A 20,625-nucleotide genomic window follows, 5' to 3' on the forward strand; every position below is an offset into this window, starting at 1 on the left:
GATTTTAGAGGAATTTTCTGAGGTTGGCCGAGGAACATGGTGTCCTTCGGCTCTAAATTACAGAAAGGAACTGTTAAGTGTTTCATCGAACATACTGGCACCCTGTAGAAAGGCGATACAATAATCAGATCATTGAACCGACGCTTTTCAATACTTATCAGAGGCATTATGTAAATTGTCGTGGTGACGCGATTGGATTTTTGTCATGTCATGAGACTTGGAGACAGCTTTGGATTGGACACGCTGAAAAATGCCGACGTCATTTGTTGCACAGGCGTTGGCAATACAGTGAAACTGTCACGTGTCGTCAGCGGATTGAACCGAGCCTGACTGCAGAATCTGTGATCAGATTTAACAGCAAAAAAACGGGCTGTTTCGTTAACGTGCAATTTAAACGTATTTTACACGAATAAAGCCTTTTACCAGTGATACTGGTAGGACAAAGACTTCTTGTTCAACGCTTTTATGAATTTAAGATCTCAAATGTACATGTAATTGCTTTTCATTAAAAAAAAAAAAAAACTCCCAACACAACCGTGTTTTGCAGGAAGGGGCGGGTAAAAAACTAAAATCTGGCACTGCAACATAGTTATTTCCTTCCCACAACCTTTCCATACCCACAGTGCCAAAAGCTCATCAGCGTAGTCTATGGGTGTAAAATAAGCACAAAGTCCAGAGTGGTTGTAATGTTGAGGTGTTTTAATGATCACCTGTCTGACACAACAAAGCTATAAATAGTATACCACAGTTTTCAAATGTCTGTCAACTTTAATTCATATTGTAACATTTTGTATCATGCATTTTAACACTGCAGAACAAACACTGTAGTTTCAATGTACATTGTGACACTATAATCAACAACATGGGCTTGGCAACCCATAAATTCTTTATTATGCCCCACAAATACACTTTTTTTGTTTTTTAAAGAACCTAAACACATCATTCATGGCAGCAGTATTTAGAGCAAGTCCAAATGTTTGCAGGGTAAGCTTTGGTGCCAGGTTGAGGCTTCTTTAAATGTTAAGCTGGAGGGGGAGGTGGAAAACAAAATGGAAGATTTACTCATTTTACCTTAAACAAAAACCAGCAGCTTCTTATTTTGATAAAAATGGCACATCACATGGCCATTAAAAAAAAAAAACACGTATACAGCCATAACACCACAAATGATATATTAACAGGGAACTTCAGCTGTACACAAACACCACCATTAAAACCTTCACGTGAACGTCCCATCAGTTACTCTGTATTAAACTGTTACCATTTGAGGGAGAAAAATGAACCAAATAAATCAACCGTGCTAGACCACCTTGCTAGTAGGTGGTCTCCCAGGAATGTCTGATTAAGCAGCAAGCAGCTGAGAGGAAAAGTGACAGAAAGAGGAACGGTGCTGGGGGAGGAGGTGTTTTCTGTTTTTTTTTTATTATTATTATTCTGAAAGATTTTTTAGCTCATGCTTGACTGCAGTTCTCCTGCTGCTAAGAAAGGCTGCCCCCTCCTGGTGGTTGTATGCCACTGCAGAGACTTGTTTCCAAACAACTCAAAGCAGCTTCAGGCTGCCGGTGACATTGTTCACCATCTCCTCTGCTCCCATGATGGCCAGGACGGTGCGGGAGCCGGACTCCACCTGCAGAGACCGTTGTTACTCCAACTTGTACGCGGAAAGACTCGCTGCGATATTTACACGATTAAAATTTTGAGTTTTTTTTTTTTTTTTTTTTTAGATGGCTACCTGGGTGAGACCTGCATCCTGGACCAGGTAGGTGGGCAGGTTGAGGCTCAGGGCCAGGGCCTGCAGCTCCAGCAGATGAGCCACGTTGGTGCCTTGGAGCACCACCTTCTTGGCCCTGTTATGAACACCAAACTCATTCGCATCCTGAAAAGAATTTCACTAAGAACACTTTTGCAATTGTTAAATAAAATGACATTTTAAACCCAAATCTGCTGCTGATGTTATTTGCACCTTTTGCAAACCAAACCAACGTGGAGAGCCAAAGGCCACAGTGGCTCTTGGAAACAGGAATGACGAGTAGAGAATCACGCAAACATATTAATGCTATCCTGACAGGAAAAAGACATCTTTTACAGAAGGCTGTAAACTAAAAATCAGACGAGGTACAAGCAAATTATCTCGATGCACAAAAAGAATGAAACAAATATTAGAAGGATGAACAAAAATCTATCAGGTTGTGGTTTTGAATTAGCCACGATCTGCATAGGTCTTACCCATTCTGGTCCCACTTCCAGGCCATCTCCCGCCAGCTGTTCTTCTCCTGTAGAGCCTGGTACAAACCCACCGCAGCATGGCCCACCTGGGCTGCAATCTGCACACACAATCAGCACCGACTTCAGTAGCTCCCAAACACAAAACCACCACGGGGGAACTACATTTAACCAATACTGAGCACAGCTCTCTGTACTGTATGTTCGTGTGGAGTTATTTTCCAAATTTAAACATGAGGATAGATTATTTTTATGTTCATTAAACTCCAAAATATGTTTTTAAAAAATGCCAATTGAAAGTACACACCAACAGATAAAAGCTCTTTTTATCCTAAAGTGATTCCCCCCCCCCACAGAAACTTATTTATGCTGAAAAGAATCAGCTAAATTGCATTTAGCATTCTGTTCCATTCATTTAGTTGTGTTGAAAGAAAGAAAGAAAGAAAGAAAGAAAGAAAGAAAGAAAGAAAGAAAGAAAGAAAGAAAGAAAGAAAGAAAGAAAGACCCCTTCAACTCACTCTGCTTATTGTATTCTGTGTAAATTGAGGGGTTTGGGGTTTACGTTCAATTCTACACAAACTTAACATTTTTGCCCTCATCTTTGTTTAATAAATAATTTCTTGTTGGAATCTGCTGTGGAGACTTAATGTCAGACTCAAACAAATTCAGATTTCAAACAGCAATTTTAGATGAAAACTTGCTAAATTGGCAGAGGGTGTGCTTTCTTTTCACCATTACCTTTCCAACACCCATGCCGAGGTCCATGTTAATCACAAACACCATCTTGAACAAGAGGTCCTCGTCCCCCTCCTCCTGTGTGTTAGACCGAAGACAGACACACACTCAGATTTGGTTTTGGACAATCTCTACTGGGTCTAACGTACCAATGTGTACCTGCAGGGGACTAAGGCTAGCTTATGGGCACCTCATTCTCCAGTTTGTTGAAGTAGTACATGGCCGCCTCCTCAGCCGACACGTTCCGAGTGTGCAGTAGTGCCTGGAGCGAGAAGTAACAAGAAAGATCAGGAAAAACTGTACGTATCTATTATTCGGTGAAGTCCGCATGTCAGCAGTACTGCCCCACCTGTTTTGCTGCCTCCTCAGGGATGTCCAGCTCTCGGAGCTGCTGCAGGAACACAGGGTTGACCTCCTGGGAAGCCCAGTTTGATCCAGTGTCCTCTGATGGCTCCATCGCTAACTGCAGAAACAGAGCTCCAGTGAGAACAGCTGTCCAAATTGACTGGAATGTCTTCCCTAAGCTATGTGGAGGAATATATGAATATAGTTCACATCTGCTTGAAAGGGCTAATAAGTGTAAATCTGTTCATCACTGATGTTGTTGGCAACAAACGTTTTATTTAAAATATAATTGACAGTTGACAGCCAGGACTGAAACAAAACCAATAATTAACGGTAAACTGCGTGACGGCTTAACAAAGACAAGTTTAACAAAAATGTTATGAGTAAATGTTAATATAGTCTCCCTAATAATGCGTCGCGAATGGACTTTCAAAATGTGAACGGGATGTTCAGGACACTTCCAATGAATGGAAGCGTTAAGCACAAAGCTAGCAGCTGTAGGCTACATTAGGTTAGCTGCAGCACTTTGCGCACTTGGCCCCTGTTCGCTCACAACTGAAGGTAACGCCAGTAACATTTTACGTTTCATGCTAACGTTTGGTAACCTCTGTTTATACCTTTTCGGGAAATTTATCACAACGCTTTTTCCCAACAAGTAGCTAAATAGCCATTTTTCCTGAGTAGCGGCAAGAGTTAGCACTAGCCTGAGGCAGAACCTAGCGTAGCTAATGACCTATTGTTACCTGTTTGTCACAGCTTGCTCTACTGCAACAGCAGCGCTGATTAAGTTTCTCCGAAGATTAAATATTACACAACACACATAAAATTAAGTTATTTATAAAATTGCTTTCGATGACGCTCTCTCCGTATTCTATGTTACATTACTCCATTCTTCCATTTTGAGGCCTTTAGTCCCTGCGTATCGTATGCTGCCCCCTGGCGGGTGGAGTGATATTCTCATGATGGCATCAGAGGCTTATTAATAAATAACTTAAGTTAGTAAAGTAAATAAATAAATAACTTAAGTGAATAAAAAATGAAATACTTTCATCGAGATTCGGATTTTGTTTCGCTTAGGGTCTCTTTATCTCAATCCCCGAAAGTGTTTTATGTCCACGTCTGCATTGATCTTGTAGATAAATTAGGTTTGATTCATTACCCTGCGTTATTCTAATAAATGAAATACACCGGAAGCAGAATTATGAGGAAAGTGAGAAAGATTATAGCAGACAGTACACATCATAGACATAATATAAGAGTAGATGCCTCATGGACCGCTCTCGCCTGTTGTCGCTGACGAGATTTAGGGCGGCCATCTTGGAGCGGTACTCCACTCCACTCAACCTTATGTGTTTAGCAGGCACAATGACGTATCAGCGCATTTAATCGATCATAACACGCTTTTTTGTTACTGGAAACCATATTCAAACATCTATCAAAGCTACATTTATAAACAATTGTATTTTTTAAGTATGTTTAGTTCAGCATATTTAAATATGCTTAGTGGCAATAACAATAGAATAGGAATGGAATATTCTGATATTGATGTATGATGAGCATATTACAAAGCACACAGCCGTTCATAATTTAATAATTTATTTAGTAAGATCAATACATATTTATATAACTATACAAACACAAATAAATAACGATTAATAATGACAAATAAATAATGATTAATCCTGAATAATATATATTGGATACATGTTTATATGTATGTATGTATATACATCCATACATATATAGATATATATCTATGTTTTCCAGCCGACGAGTTCTAGCTTCAGTGATTCCGCACCTGAGATTGAGTCCAAAATCCGATCCGAGATTCATCCGTGCTGCAGTGAATCTGTCTCTCTTTATAGAAATCTCCCACTTTTTCCTCATATCGTGTCTTTATAAAAGCTTCAAAACAAAAACAGGAGATTTGGGATGTATCTTACTTTTGACAGAGTGAGAGAAATACATATAAATAATAGTCTTTACCACCTGTGTAAACTTTGCTGGTGAATGTTATAACACGTAATATAAGTTTTATAATGTATGTTACATTGTTTAGTTTCTAATGTAGGCTCTTGTGTCAGATAATCTAAGTCAATGTTAGAGAATAATTCATTTTTTTTAGATTTACGGAATCTCAATTATCCTTTATAGCGGGGCTGAACCCCGTATTACACCAATCACAGAATATACACAATAATGTGTCCATCTTACTTGTGAAATGTTGTCTGTGGAGCCCTCACATCAATAGTCCATCGATCCGAACAACAATATCCCTCAGTGCTGAGGCATCTTCTGCTGTTTTGATTGAGCAAAGTAGGAGGGTCGACCGCTCCAAGATGGCCGCCGTATTTTCTGCGCCGGAGCAGCCAATGCGGGGTCTACCTTATATTATGTCTATGGTACACATCCCTTGAAATCCTCATTTGAGCTGCTTCCTTATTCTCAAGAAACAAGATAACATTTTCTTTCATACCTCAAGCAATTAAATCATTTAACAGTAAAAATGTATCATAGATTACCAACCAATGTTAATGTCATTGTATATTTGTTTATGTAAATACTGTTAAAAGTAAAGAGTGGAATTAAAACGTCTTTTAAGGAAAAAAAAAAATATATATAGCACAACTTGGTGATTATTTGTGCATTTTGAGGACGATGGACCAAAAGTGATAATAAGGTAGCAGAAATGTTCACAAAATTAAAAATGTGAGCCTATTAAGAACAAGAAAGAAGACCTGGAGTGTCAAACTCATTTCATTTTGGGTTACATCTACCTCATGAATGTCCTCATAGGGCCAGTTGTGAGAGAATGTTCAGATGAAACTACCTACTAATAAATTGTAAAAATATAGCTTTCTCTGGATTCAGTTCGTAATTCTTCATAAATCATTTATAGCATCTTTTCACATAAAAAACGTTATTCCTGCGGAGATGATTCGCCTCTGAGAACAAGGTTGTCCCTCCTCGGCCTCCGTTACAAGAATTAGGAACGTATATGCGGTGGGCTAGATTTGTCTTTGATACGGCAGAAACCCTACCCTGACCCGTTGGACCGAACCGTGGCCAGGACTGATGGCTTGTCGAAATCGGCTTCGCTCGGCAGATTGATAAATACGGTAAATATTTGCTTACGCGCTGCTTGTAACAGAGATGACTCTGGAAATGAGCGTCAGATGGGTTCCTGTGATTAGCAGCTACTGCAACGGGGAAGCTTCGAGACGATAATCTGCTGCTCACCTTAACATGTGCTAGAAGGAAAACATTATTAGCTTTCAAAATACGAGAGCACCTTTTCAGTGTGCAGGATTGCTGCGTCGGTTGCTAGCACACGCATATTCCTGACAACGTGGGACGGAAGTACACTGGGAAATCCAAGTTATTATACTAATAATAATGATGTCCTTCTTCTTGGAAGTTAAAGTTTTAGTAAATATTGCTTTTGTTCCTGCGTGTCCACAGATAATCCATTATCACGATAACTACTATCTAGTATTTAATATCTCTTTAAAGCACGCAGCGATGACAAGAGGCCCGCTATTTTTAAAGTTTGCTTTAAAAGAACCGTTGCGAACACTAGATGGCGCTATTCGCTTATCACTACATGTTGAGCTGTGCTGGAACTGGGAGGAAACCTGAAAAGGGGACATTTACGGCAGTGTTAAACGTGACGCGCATGAAGCGTATTTGTCTTCGTGTTGTTCCCATTTGTATTAAGATCCTTTGTATGTGATTGAATTATAAAATTAAAATGACTTGTTTGACGTTTATTGTGTGTTAGTGCTATGCAAGTGAACTGACCTGAATATTTTCTCTCCTAGTCCAATCTAACACTCTGCTCCCACTCTATCATCTCGTCTTTTGTCAGTTACCTTTGGGGGGGCCTCACCCCTTCCCCTTCCCCATCCTCATCCTCATCCTCAGGCAAACCCGTCATCCAACCTAGCCCCCGTTTCCCTTCTTTCCAGCCGTACCTAAGCCAAAGCTGCCACTGCCAAGCTGTCAGACATGTCGGGGCCTTTGCCAAGCCGGGCACGAGTGTACACAGAAGTCAACACTCATCGCCCGAGGGAATACTGGGACTATGAGTCACATGTTGTGGAATGGGGGTAAGTGACTCGGGACATTTTATAATCAACACTTTCAAAGTCCTCGTCGAGAAAAGTGACATTTCCTCTCGTTCTTTCTTCAAAGAAATCAAGATGACTTTCAGTTGGTGCGCAAGTTGGGACGTGGGAAGTACAGCGAAGTCTTCGAGGCAATAAACATCACCAACAACGAGAAGGTGGTGGTAAAGATCCTAAAGGTAAGCCCTACCATGCCTCAACAAAGTGAAAGGTCGCTCGTCTGAGTTTTCTAACGCTGCTTAACAATTTCTCTTTCAGCCAGTGAAGAAGAAGAAAATCAAACGCGAGATCAAGATTTTAGAAAACCTGCGTGGAGGTCCTAATATTATTTCTCTCATCGATATAGTAAAGGACCCCGTAGTAAGTAGATATAGCACACTTTGGTTTGTTTTTTCTGTTTACGACGGTAATTGTTGTTAGGGCTCTGAAATGTCACTGCTGTACCAATAGAGTTGCCAACCTACCACTTGCACCAGCTTATCGTTTTCTGTGGGGCTTGGGAAATGTGTGTTTGTAAGTATATGGTTAAGTGAGTCCTGGTTATGGATAGATTTATGTGGTTGCAATGCAAGTAGTTTTAAATCAGAGGTGTCCAAAGTGTAGCCCCAGGGGCCGTTTGCGGTCCTCGGAACAATTGCGGGCGGTCCTCGATGACGTTTCTATAACGCCCTAAATTTGGTTCGCCAGCTCAGACAATGTGCAGAGACACATTTTTAAAGGGGCAGTACTATGTGTTTTCCAGCAACATAGTATTATTTTATAGCACAGTCAAATAGTTACTGTGTGTTACCTTCAGTTGTTAAAAAATGATCATCATCATGCATCGTGAAGAAAAAAAATGATCAACCCAACAAATCTACAATGTTTGCTGCTGTTTTTTTCCTTTTAATTGGTCAAACCTTCCTCTTTTTTTAAAAGTTTCTATTCTACAATAATCCACAGATCACTGTCCTACAGAAATCAAACTACTCTGCTTGTTTCATTAAAATAATATAATAGTAATATGTTTAGTTTGTTGATGCTCAACAGTAGGCTACAACTTTAAATTTGTGGCCCCCAAGCCAAAATAAGTTTGGACACCGCTGGTTTTAGTGTTCCTGGGCTCTCTCATAAGAATTACATTTGCAAAATAGGTAACTATCCCCAATTTAATTGATTAAAAAGTAGAGTTCTAGTCACTTTACACAGAAACGTTTTGGTTGGACGAGCAGCAGTAGTGTTCTCCGTAGAAAGACGGACGGTTCCATGTCTGTTTCATGTCAGAAACTGTCCATTTGTGCTTGCCGCACTAGCTAGAGGAGTTTAGCAGCTTGACAAATTGACTGGCAGCCAATCAGAAAGATCGTTATTATAATCACTAATGCAGGCAGTGGAGTAGCTAAACATCTGACACACACAGAACAAGAAAGAGGAGGAGACTCCAAGATAGAAGGAGTACAAACTCCTATCATGGTCGTCACCAAAAAGTAAATGTAGCAACAGAAAATGTCGTCAACGTGCTTATGTGGTAGAATAAACCAGTAAGGTCTCAGGACATAGAAATTAGATCAAATCAAGAAGAGAGTCTCAAACACAAACAGTTTCATACAGTGCAACAGGAAGTGATGTAACACGTCTCATCCAATCACAGCACCGCGCTCGCGTTTTGACCTCTTTCTGTCATGTTGCATGTTTCCCGGAGAGAGCCCTGCTATCATTATTAGTCACCCAGGAAACGGCTGAACATGCTTATCAGTATAATGAACCTTAAAAACATCCCAGTAGATTTGTACCCAGTGCTGTTGGTGTCTGCACGTCCACAGCTTCCCTTCCTGTTTGAGTTTACGCAGAGGCTCCGACTACATAGATAAAAACATAGATAAAATTGTTTTAAATTGACAAAACTCAAATACAAACCAGTTTCATTCTGTTTTTGTTTTTTAGTCCCGGACACCTGCTTTGGTCTTTGAGCATGTAAACAACACAGACTTTAAGGTGAGAACAGAACTTTAACTTAACTATTTCTTCATTGTGGTGCATGACGTTGCAAGCCGTCTTTTTTTGCCCTTCATGTCCTGCTCTGCAGTGTGTGTGCGCGCGCGTGTGTGTTGTCTTTTGATTTCATTTTTTGATAAGTTCAACTGTCATGATGCAGAGTATTGTTATTGTACGTGCTTTATGAATGTGTGTAATCAGTTTGAAATAGCTAATTTAATGACTGTTTTGATCTGTAGCAACTGTACCAAACTCTGACAGACTACGACATCCGCTTCTACATGTACGAGATCCTCAAGGTGAGCGCTTTGTTTTGTGAGCTTGGAAAATGACGCAGTCAAACAGCCATAAACGACAGTCAACATTGTGTTTGAGCCTCGGAAGTATTTATACTGGGAATGAAACGGTTATTGATTTTTATTGACTACCATGATGAGATTCCTGCCGTTTGTAAAATGAAATTTCCATCAGAATCGTAAGCAGCGGCTGAGTTTTTATCTCGGCCGCTCAGATAAAAACTGGCATTTCAACAAAATAAAACAGAACTAAATGTCAAATGTATCTATTTTATGTCTTGCCTTTTACATTTCATTAAATGTCAGCATTCTAGTCAATGGCCTTGTTGTATTATGACTCTTACTTGAGTCAAATTTCAGGATTCTATACCCACTGAATGAAGAACAAACATATTTTAACCAAACTTTCACCAGACACAGACACACATCTGATGTTTTTGTTAAAGTTTAATACGTTTTATTATTATTATTATTATTATTATTATTTAAAGAAACCGATTTGGAAAAATGTCCTTTTGCATGCTTACTTATTTTATGTTCCTTATATAAATTACTGCCATTTGGGTCTTTAAAATACCAAAATTCCCACTTAACTTTATAGTTTTGCTTGCCTGATGATGTAATTTTTAAATATTAGATGAAGATGATGATGATCAGTTACTCAGTGAAAACATCTGGCTGTAATTTTTATTTTTCCATTTACCTTTTGTACGTCATCCTGTATGTGTGTAAACGTCATGTTTATGCCATGTCGTCTGCAGGCTCTCGATTACTGCCACAGCATGGGAATCATGCACAGAGATGTGAAGCCACATAACGTCATGATCGATCACGAGCATCGAAAGGTCGACAAGAATACCAAAATCTCTCCATAATGTGTGACCAACACCAGCGTTTTCTTTCATATGTTTCCGTTTTATGATGGTTACATTGATTTGTCGAATGAGACGGAATCGGTTTGCACGCGCTAAAGAAAAACCTGAATAATCAGACATCGAGGATGAACAGAAATCATTGCTGGCCAGTAAAAACCCAACAGGTCAGTCACGATGGATCGTAACGTCCTGTTTTTGCTCTTGCAGCTGCGGCTTATTGATTGGGGCCTGGCAGAGTTTTACCATCCAGGACAGGAGTACAATGTGAGAGTCGCCTCGCGCTACTTCAAAGGACCTGAGCTCTTGGTGGACTACCAGGTACGGCTGTGGGAGGGATTTCATGTTGGCTTGTATTAGCTAGCCAGCAGCTAGATTCTCATTGAGCATCACGTGACGCATGTAAAGCAGTTAATATGTATATATTTTTAAACTGGAGCAAAACTTTCAATAAAAATGGTCATTGAAACTCTGTTTCCTGTTGTGTAGTACTAAAAAACAAAAACTCATAATCAGAGATTTGAAATGAAAAATATTGAGCGAGGTGTCGTTTGTTGCTTCTTTTGAATGATGGAGAAGCTGGTTGACCAGATCGATACTGAAATATCAATACTTCTGATATCAAACCTTTAAGCCTAAAGATCAATTCTCAAATCCAAGTATCAACACTTTCAATATTTCAGTCATTTGAGATGTTAGAAAGTATCTAAATTATTGAGATTTTGCCTAAATGACAGGGTTGACGTGGAACTACTTTTTCTTTCGCCTGGTAAGAAAAAGTACCAGGCAAAAGGTACTTTCGCCTGGTAGTCGAAAGTATCTGCTGCATTAGTGCTGCTGCTGCTCAGTCAGACATGGATATGTTTCAGCTTTCATTTTGTAACAGTTCTTAAAAATTACACAGGGGTTTATTTCAGTAGGAGAATCACTTTACTAATTTTCTTTTTTTATTTGAAGTTTGAAACATTTTCACATATTTTGTATAATTTTTTGCTGTTGTTAAAATAGCTTAGCTATAATAAATGATGCTGCTATCACAAAGTACTTCTAAGTTTAAAATGAATATGCATTGTGTTAATTTTGTGAAGCCAGGATTTGAATTACAAATGTTTTTATTTTATTTATTTTTTCAGACTTAACAGGCAAATTAAGTGTTTTTGCACAAAGTATCGGATCGGTATCGTTGATACCGGCTTTGATTTTACTCTGTATTGGATCGGAAAGGAAATTGGTGGCATCAAGCATCATTAGTGCCTGGATTATTTTTGACTGAGTTGCTAGTTTTGCTCTTAAGAAGTGTGTCTTCCCTTTGACGGGAGGACAACAAAAGCAGATACTGATCTAAACTTTGAGAATTATTACAGGCTCCGCCCATTTGTTTGAATTTTAAACTATTATCACTTCTTGTTTCACACGACGAGCTTACAATATAAGCGAGTTAAAAATAGGCATTTTGAAAAGTGATGTTGGAAATGTTTGGGTTTGTTCCATGTTTTAAACGGTTCAGGTACTTTAACTCTTACACTCTGTTGCAGATGTACGACTACAGTCTGGACATGTGGAGCTTGGGCTGCATGTTGGCCAGCATGATCTTCAGGAAGGAACCATTTTTCCACGGTCATGACAACTACGATCAGGTAAAGTGCACTAAATTTCTATTCTATGACGTTTTAGCTACTACCCACAGTGAGAACTACGCACGCTGCATTTATCAGTGGTTGATGTTTTTCTTTTTGTTTCGTCGTCGTCTTTGAATCCCACAAACTTCTAAATGCTTTTATAGTGAATCGTGTGTTATTCTGGTTAGCGGCATGCTAATCAGATGTCTGTAAAGACGACTGGGGCTCAGTGGGTAGAATAGTTGTCTTAGTCATTTTATTTGACATGGTTACAAAAACACGCATTCTGATTGATAAGTAAAAAAAATAAAAAATAACTCGAATTTGTGCCCTTAAATGTGACTCTAGTGTAAGGTAAAGGTGCACCAATTTATCAGCATCAATTTCCTTAATTTATGTGATGCTTACATGTGAAGCCGATCTTATTTACCTCAACAAAGGTCTAAAAATCATCCACTGTCCTCTTCTGTTTTCCTGTTACAGAGGTTTGACCTTTAGCCCCGCCCACCAGGTCTGCTCATTTGCAATTAACATTTTTGCAAGTTTGGAACTTTCTTGCTACATTTAGCAACATTTCTGACAAAAAAACTAACACCAAAAATGGCCGTAAATATAGAAAATGTTTTATATTTAAAATAAAAATAAAACACGCAAAAGAAAATGTTTTCAAAGCACTTTATTTCAATAAAAAAATTACGGAACTTTAACAAAACCTGCACATGTGTGTGTGTGTGTGTGTGTGTGTGTGTGTCTGGGGAATTTTTGGTTAAAACTTGTTTGTTCTTCATTCAGTTGGTAGAGAATTCAGACATTTTAGTAGAAATATTTTATAATAAAATGACTCAAGTAAAACTAAAGTGTACAGCAAAGGGTTGGTTGTTGATCTTTGACAGTTCAGTTGTCATTATTTAGCTCCTGTATGGTGGGACTTTTATATTTCCCCCTGTCACAACTACAGTTTTTAAAAGGAGTGGCTGACCTGGACTGCAACTTCTGTTTTCAAAAGCTAACTGGTTAGCGGTTACCTCAGAATGTGTGAGAAGACAGCGACTACCTTTTTTTGTTGTTGTTGTTTTTTGCTCTTTGATCTGAGAGTCACAGTTCACCATGGAATTATAAAGTTGGTTAATAACAGATTTCAATTTTTGCAGTGTATATCGCGTATTCTCAGAAATATATTGTGAGGATGTTTTTAGGCCTACTGCCCACACAATAATTCTTTGTAATTTTCACATGCGTTTAGAAGCTTATCTTTCTCATCAACAAGGTTTATTTTTTTATTTCTGTACTGACAAGATTGTTCCTGTTTTGTTCTCATCCAGTTGGTGAGAATAGCCAAAGTTTTGGGAACAGAAGACCTCTATGACTATATTGACAAGTACAGCATCGAGCTGGAACCTCGCTTCAATGACATTCTGGGAAGGTACGACTTGTTTCCCTCAGAGACGGGATGTAAAAGACAGCCTGCTGGTTACTGCTGGCCTTTTCTGACCATGACATCCACTGGTGAAGCTGGATCTACACAGCAAAAACGCACAATCTTACCGAGTAATTTTGGTCTAGTTTTTAGTTCAAATATCTTGGTACATTTGAAATAAAATGAAAATAACTTACAAGTAACTTTCCAGAAAGACCTGGGAGCTTGTTTTCAGTAAATGATTCATTAATATTGATGAGAAAGTACTAGATCCATTGGTAGATTATATTTTCCATGTTATAAGTTAATTTATCTGCCACTTTTTCATCAATATTAAGAAAATATTGACTCAAAACAAGCCTCTATATCTCGCTGCAAAGTTGGTGCTCAGTTACTTTGTCTTATTTCAAGTGGACTAAGACATTTCCACAAAAAACAAGACCAAAAGTACTTGGTAAGATTCTGTGTTTTTGCAGTGTATAAAAGAGGTTTCCTTAAGATAATTTAATCATAGCAGGACAGTCTGTTTGAAAGCTGTTTCTGTTTCCCTGCAGACATTCTCGTAAACGGTGGGAGCGCTTCGTCCACAGCGAGAATCAGCACCTGGTCAGCGCCGAGGCTCTGGATTTCCTCGACAAGCTTTTGCGCTACGACCACCAGGCCCGAGTGACCGCCCGCGAGGCAATGGACCACCCGTACTTCTGTAAGAGTCCCAGGGCGCAGTTTTAATCCACAATGAGAGTGGGATTTAAAAACAAAAAAAACAACAACAACAATCTATTTTTTCATTTATGTTGCTTGTTGTTCACACAGTCTCCATTGTGAAGGATCAGTCTTGTATGGCTGGATCAGCCAACTTGCCAGGCGGTAACCCTGCTGTTTCTGCAGCCAGCATGGTCACTGGTGAGGAGACATGCTTCACTCTTATTGTCACATTTCTGAAAAAGGCTTTCCTAATTTTTCTGTCTCAAACTACAGTTGAATTCTGTTCAGCATGAGTGGCCATCTGCTACGACCGACTGCGGCATGAAAAGTTGAGGAGTTTTATCATTCGTCTTTCCTGTTCCCTTTATTGCCTCGTGTGTTTGATTATTCTGGTTCAATAAATCTTAAAGTTTCTCTTCATTTCAAGTAGAATAGGTGGAATCTGACAAAGATGTTTTACAGTTTTTAAACTGTGAGAAATTTGACCATTGCTGCATAAAAGCCGGTCTGTGAGGAAAAGGAAGAAGATGGAAAATGATACAGTGCAACATAATAGAAAAGACAATGAACTGGAAGTTTTCTACTTGCAGTAGACACAGTAGCTGCGTTACCGTTAATACTAGAACTGCGCAAATTGAAATTCCGAAAATAAATTTGCTTAATGTAAACACGGCAATTTTGAAAACAAAAAAAACCCCACGTTTTTCGATAAAAAGTTGTTGCATTGGGATAAGGTGGTTTTTCACCATTATCGATATGGGTATAATAAAAACACTTCTTTTGGACCACACGAGTCACGTGATCAACAGCTGGACGTCACTTCGTGGCAATAACCACAAAGAAGAAGACGACAGGAAGTGGTCTTCTTCGTGGATTGTAATTTTTTGTTTTTGCTTTTTTCAGACAATGTGCGGCTGGCTCCAACAGCTTACATAAAATTCTCGCGTGTTGAATCCGTAGCTCTCATCTAAAATCACAGACTGTAACTCCCCCGAAACGCCGCATACATAGCCGGTTCAAGTAGGCGGGGCTTGTCGCTCCGTCGCCGAAATAAGACGCCGACGTGTCTGACGGCTGATAGAGGACGAGCGCTGGCGTCTTGGCTGAGTTATAAAAATCTTATGTAACTAACATTTGTCGCTGCCATGATTTTTAAAGTTTTATTGCATGAACTAACTTATTAACGTGTGATTTTAATTTCAATTCTTATTTAACGGAAACACCGAAATTGCGATTTTTTTTTTAAAATTTATTTCGACGTTAGCAGAATAGAGATAAAGATTTGCGCAGCTCCTGTTTCTGCTTTAGCAGACTGTCAACAGCTTTTAGTCTACCATGATATGTTGCTTCTTGCCGTTTTGCCCACGTTTTACCTGCTTGTCTCCACATTAGGTATCTCTGCCTTGCCAGCCTCCACTGCCCTCGGCCCTCTCAGCGGCTCCACCGTCTTATCGGCTAACACAAACGCCATGAGCAGCCCGGCGGCCGCGGCCGCTGCTCTGCAATGACAGCCAGCATAACCTCTCCATCTTCAGTCCAGCATGACTCTGCCCGAATGTGGAAAGGGCCAGAGCGGACAGCCGCTGCTCCACATACCCTGCTATGATGGCGCCACATAAACCTTTGAATAGGAGGCCACCTTTCTATTTATTTATTATTTTTTAATAATTTGTTTTGTTTAGGTAAAAAAAAAATTTTTACTTCTCCAGTAAGATCCAAAATGTTAACTTTATATCTGAAATGAAATTTTTGTCTCCAAATTGTACATTAGTACCTCCCTAGGATTATTTGGACATTCTGAGCGTTGAGTCCAAGAGCATGTGTTGTTTATAACATCTCAACAGTCCTGACTGTGACCTTTATTATGAGTCTGTGTTGTTTCAAAAGACCAGCAGTGACCGGACAAGAACATGGAAGTGTTTTTAGGACCTCCTGGAGCGCATTCTATACAGTTTAATTAATAATCCACATTATTTAACTCCATAACTAAGGAGAATCGCCATGCCATATAGTCCATCTCTTTGTTTCCGACATGAAGCAAAGAGATGGGCATGGTGTACAACGTGTCTATCTACCTTTCACTCAATTGTTTTTTTTAAATTGATAAACATTAAAAATGAACTATTTATTACGCATTTTCACTTGAGATTCAACAAATACAATAACAAATGTTTTTTGTGGGTGTTGGACTTTGTCCTCAGTGCAGCCAGAGAGGCAGGGATTTGACATCTCAGTTTTTCTGACCGATTTGCCCGCGGTCTGCTTCGTCAGATCGAGATTTGTTCTTCTCTCTCAAGAATCCACGGTTCTTCCACGTTTTCAAACGACCTCTTTCTTAAACATGCTGCTTTCAACTCATTGAATGATTTCAAGTGACTTTAACTTGATTCACATCAAGATTTAACCAAAGTTTACTGTTAGTTGGAAGGCGAGACTGAAGAAATGCATTTCATTTGAATTTTTTTACACCGTCTTTCTGTTCCCTGTGAGAAGATGATCCTTTTCTACTGACCGCTGGTCAAAACTCCTTTATGTCGTTTGGTCAGATGATTGGCTTCCACCAACACAACAGAATCGAGGATCTTTCCAAACTTGCTGGATTTCACTTTTTTTTTTCTTTTCCAACAAGTCAGAACATGACAGAGAAGGCGAGTATTCTGAAGTGTGTCTGTGTAAATAAATGTTTTATTTGTCTGATAACTTGGTTGGATTCATTCAGTCTATTTCTTTGGCGATGCCCCTTGAGGCTTCCTCTCCTTGGGTAGAGTGTCAGCAACGTCTTCTGGACAGCAATCAAGTCAGCAGTCTTTCCCAAGATGAGTTGGCTGACAATATTTAATTATAATATCCATTTTTTATTTAGTTTTTATCTGTAAGAAGTGATGGCTTTCAGGAAAATGCTGCTCTAATGTAAAATATGAGATTGCTGGATAAAAGAAATTTATTTGCTCATTTTTGGTGGCTCAATCATACAAGCACACATTGAGAATTTGGAAACATTTGCTCTTTTGAGTTTGAGTTGAGTTTTGTGGGTTTAATGAATAATCTGAGAAAATACAAAGTCAAGGCAGCACGGGTGAGTAACGGCAAAATAACTCGAACACTGGGTAGCACTGGTGAAAGACAAGCAAAACACAAGACAAGGATCCGTGTTAAGAATGAGGAGGTTAAATACTGTGAAGTTGAGTGGGAACAAAGGAGCTGACTTAATGAGAAAACTGGTTGGCATAGCAACTGACTGAGGGGCGGGGAGAAGGTGGCAACAGGGAAGCTAAGAAAATATACTGGGGAATACAAAAAGGCAGAAAACCCCCAGGGAACTAAAAAAATACTTCTAATACTAAAGAAACACTAAAACTAAAGACAACCTGATAATCTAGAAGAGAAAAAGACATGAGGGAAAAAACAAACAAACCTAAACTGAAAAACAGGACTGATCTAACAATAACAAGAATGTAGAGCTAGAATAACTAGAAGATCTAATAACCTAACTAGAATCACTAAAGACATAGACAAAAAGACTAACTGAACCTAAAGTAACCCAATAAGAAAACTAGAAACACTTTGGGGGAAAGCAAGGACTTACAAAGAAATAACTTAACTGGAACCACTAGAGAAAGATATACCTAGATAGAGACATGCAAGAATAACTGAACCTAGAACCAGTTTCAGCAAGGTGGCCAGTTATACCAACCAGAACTACCAGAGGGATTAGAAAGTCCATGCTGGTATCCAGTACCTGAGTGTTCCTGTTTGGTACATCGTCTTACCGATGTTTCAGAGAGCTGAAACTGGCTCTCGTGGTTCTCGATGGTGCTCCTCATCCTCCTGTTCAATCAATCTTTCCTTAACCTAACATTTTCAGACTTTAAAGTCAAGTCATGTTTTGTTGGCTAAGGTACTCAATCTCTTTACAGTCTCTGTTGTACTGGCTCAGGAGATGCTCTAACTCCTCTGAAAGACTCTCCAGGTCTTCGGATCGCTTTTCAATGCACAGCTGTGCCTTTGTCAAGCTCAAACAAAGACTCTCAAACAGGCAACACACTTCAGCTCTCATGTCCTCGTGTTCAAGCTCTATGTTTTCTTGCTCTGCACAAAGAGACATGATGTGAGCATGAAGTGCATAATTCTCACTTTCAAGCATGTCATATTTTGCTTCCAAGTCCTGTTGCCTGGAACTCCTGCCAGTTTTTCTAGCACTCGATCTTCCTTCGTTGATTTTCCACCATCTGCTGGAGTTCTTGGTTTTCTTTCTCCAATTCGTCACTGGTTGTGTCCAGAGAAGTTTCGTCCATCAGCAGTCTACCCAAATCATCAGGCATACATGGATAACAACCACTGTCAGCCATTTTTTCCAATTAAACAAACCGTGCTTCTGAAATTACAGAATAAAACAACATATTCTTAGTACTTCTGTTCTTCGGTCCATCTAAAATGTAGAACAAATGAGTTGCTCTGTGGAATTTGGGATCTAATTTGTTTCTGTTTTTACCTTCTTTGGTAAGACACCAGTCAATGTGGGGAACCAAAAAAAAAGCTTCTCCAGACTCTTTGAACAGTTTCTTCTTGTCTTTATCACAGCTTCTTCATCACACTCCAACATGAATGTGCGCATACGCAGTTGCATATCTTATAGTTAATACAAGGTGGAGTGGCAACCACGTAGAACATGTTTATATAAAATTAGGATTCTTTTTTAGTTGGGCACACTTAATAGCAGAGGTCTAAATTTCTCATTTTACATGACAAAAGCCAAAAATATGAGTTGAAGCAACTTTACTGTGACTTTGACAACATCAGGATTCAGTTTAGTGTCGCGACTCAGATATAACAGAAGACATAGGCAAAACAATTGTGTAGAAAACAAGCAATAAACATATATTCCTACATTTTGAAGGATTTTATCTAATTGAAAATTGATCAATAAATACTGATAATTTATTGTGGAGCTGTGTGTCTGCCATGTTGTAGGTCCCACAGTGATCTACAACATATGTTTCAGAGCATCTGAAACATCTGGGCAGCATGCAAAGATACGCAACCTATTCATATTTTTCAAAACCTTCTAAATCCCCCGCCCTACATTTATCATGTTCCAAAGTTACATTTTAATGTATTTTATTTGTATTTTATGTGACAGACCAAAAACCAAGTAGGGCACAAGTCAAAGGGAAATGAGTCATTTGTCATATTATATTTAATTTTACAACATCATTACAAAATAAATAAAATAAAATCTGAAAACATCCTATTTTCATTTCCAAGGTGTTTGTATGAAACCTTCTAAAGTGTTCCACTTTTTTTCTTCTGTGTTCAGGTCTTCAAGGGCTAAAGTTGGTTTTATAACTATAAATCAGAAAAGTATGAAACACATTAGTAATGAGAGAACCTGGCAATATGTAATTCTGCTCATTTCTCATCTCTCTTCAGTGCGCCGTCTGGGACTTCTCCCATTGAGCTCGATTTCTCCAGTTTTGAAATCACAATCTCCCCACAGAGGGTTGTAGTTTGGCCATTGCAACGGAAGAAGTAAATGAAGCCATTCAGTCTGTGTTGGCCAAATATTGAGCAATTAAAGTTGGAGCAATAGGAACGTTTCAGACATTTTTATTCCTGAAAAAGATGCGACCCTACCGCAAATTCCAGTAAGCTTCTTCGAGCTGACGCGTTACAAACGCTAGCGATTGAGTAGAATCAGATCCAGTAGTTTCAGATTTCGGTCCACGCCTCTAAGCAAGCAATTGGAGCAGCAAACAGGTTAGGAATAAAGCTGTGGAGAAATTTAAGTCATGGTTAGTTCTGTTGTTCTCACTATTGTAGCAGAAGCTTATCTTCAAACCTGGGAAATCTACAGCAGTCATGCCGAGTAGGAAGAGTTCGCCATCCGTAGAGACCCAGACCGTCACCGTGGAAACCCCGATGGCTGCGGTCAACTATAATCTCAGGTAAATGGGATAGAAAAAGTTTTTTTCCCCCTGAAAATAGGTTATAATATTACAGATTAACACAAAAAAGATGGAACACTGCAAAAACACAAAATCTTACCAAGCATTTTTGACCTAAGTTTTAGTGCAAATATTTTAGTACACTTGAAATAAGACAAAAGTAACATCCAAGTAACATACAAGGCGAAACAAATATATATATATACATTTCTTGATGAAAAGTAAGGAAAAAGTAAAACAAAATACTTATATATATTTCGGCTTTTAGTATTAGTTTTGGTCCTTCATACCACTCCATTCCAGTGGGTGGCGACAATACACATCGAAACGTTGCTTGCCAACCGCCATAAAAACAGAAGAAGAAAAA

At 39.0% G+C, this 20,625-nt stretch overlaps 2 protein-coding genes across 6 annotated transcripts; one reads left to right on the plus strand and one right to left on the minus strand.

Moving 5' to 3' along the window:
* Nucleotides 1–678: 678 nt before the first annotated feature.
* Nucleotides 679–4,238, minus strand: LOC103465503 (probable peptidyl-tRNA hydrolase 2). The gene is made up of 7 exons (XM_008410416.2): nt 4,047–4,238; nt 3,308–3,421; nt 3,149–3,220; nt 2,962–3,036; nt 2,227–2,324; nt 1,733–1,847; nt 679–1,627 (listed from the first exon to the last, which is right to left on the minus strand). The coding sequence occupies exons 2-7, from the start codon at nt 3,413–3,415 to the stop codon at nt 1,541–1,543; spliced, it is 555 nt and encodes a 184-aa protein (XP_008408638.1). The 5' UTR covers nt 3,416–3,421; nt 4,047–4,238; the 3' UTR covers nt 679–1,540.
* Nucleotides 3,619–17,017, plus strand: LOC103465502 (casein kinase II subunit alpha). Of its 5 annotated transcripts, XM_008410414.2 has the most exons (14): nt 6,249–6,422; nt 7,172–7,412; nt 7,498–7,609; nt 7,689–7,790; nt 9,354–9,404; nt 9,644–9,703; nt 10,462–10,545; nt 10,783–10,893; nt 12,108–12,209; nt 13,514–13,614; nt 14,163–14,311; nt 14,422–14,511; nt 14,587–14,641; nt 15,706–15,795. In XM_008410414.2, exons 2-13 carry the CDS (start codon nt 7,312–7,314, stop codon nt 14,604–14,606), a joined length of 1,083 nt encoding a protein of 360 aa, XP_008408636.1. In that variant the 5' UTR covers nt 6,249–6,422; nt 7,172–7,311; the 3' UTR covers nt 14,607–14,641; nt 15,706–15,795. The 5 variants fall into 5 exon arrangements, with proteins under 5 accessions (XP_008408632.1, XP_008408631.1, XP_008408633.1 ...); XM_008410410.2 differs by lacking the exons at nt 6,249–6,422; nt 14,587–14,641 and adding an exon at nt 3,619–3,864 and having other exon boundaries at nt 15,706–17,017; XM_008410409.2 differs by lacking the exon at nt 14,587–14,641 and having other exon boundaries at nt 6,247–6,422; nt 15,706–17,017.
* Nucleotides 17,018–20,625: the final 3,608 nt, after the last annotated feature.

The sequence above is a fragment of the Poecilia reticulata genome, linkage group LG5, assembly GCF_000633615.1.
Source record: "Poecilia reticulata strain Guanapo linkage group LG5, Guppy_female_1.0+MT, whole genome shotgun sequence".
In the NCBI taxonomy this organism is placed as follows: domain Eukaryota; kingdom Metazoa; phylum Chordata; class Actinopteri; order Cyprinodontiformes; family Poeciliidae; genus Poecilia; species Poecilia reticulata.

What these genes read in the sequence shown, in the direction of transcription:
- LOC103465503 (XM_008410416.2), bottom strand. Translation starts at nt 3,415, where the DNA reads ATGGAGCCATCAGAGGACACTGGATCAAACTGGGCTTCCCAGGAGGTC. An exon ending in TCGGCATGGGTGTTGGAAAG is followed by an intron (nt 2,325 to 2,961) that starts GTAATGGTGAAA and finishes TTGTGTGTGCAG; the next exon opens with ATTGCAGCCCAGGTGGGCCA. An exon ending in TGGAAGTGGGACCAGAATGG is followed by an intron (nt 1,848 to 2,226) that starts GTAAGACCTATG and finishes TGTTCATAACAG; the next exon opens with GGCCAAGAAGGTGGTGCTCC.
- LOC103465502 (XM_008410410.2), top strand. Translation starts at nt 7,312, where the DNA reads ATGTCGGGGCCTTTGCCAAGCCGGGCACGAGTGTACACAGAAGTCAAC. An exon ending in GTCATGACAACTACGATCAG is followed by an intron (nt 12,210 to 13,513) that starts GTAAAGTGCACT and finishes GTTCTCATCCAG; the next exon opens with TTGGTGAGAATAGCCAAAGT. An exon ending in TGCAGCCAGCATGGTCACTG is followed by an intron (nt 14,512 to 15,705) that starts GTGAGGAGACAT and finishes TCTCCACATTAG; the next exon opens with GTATCTCTGCCTTGCCAGCC.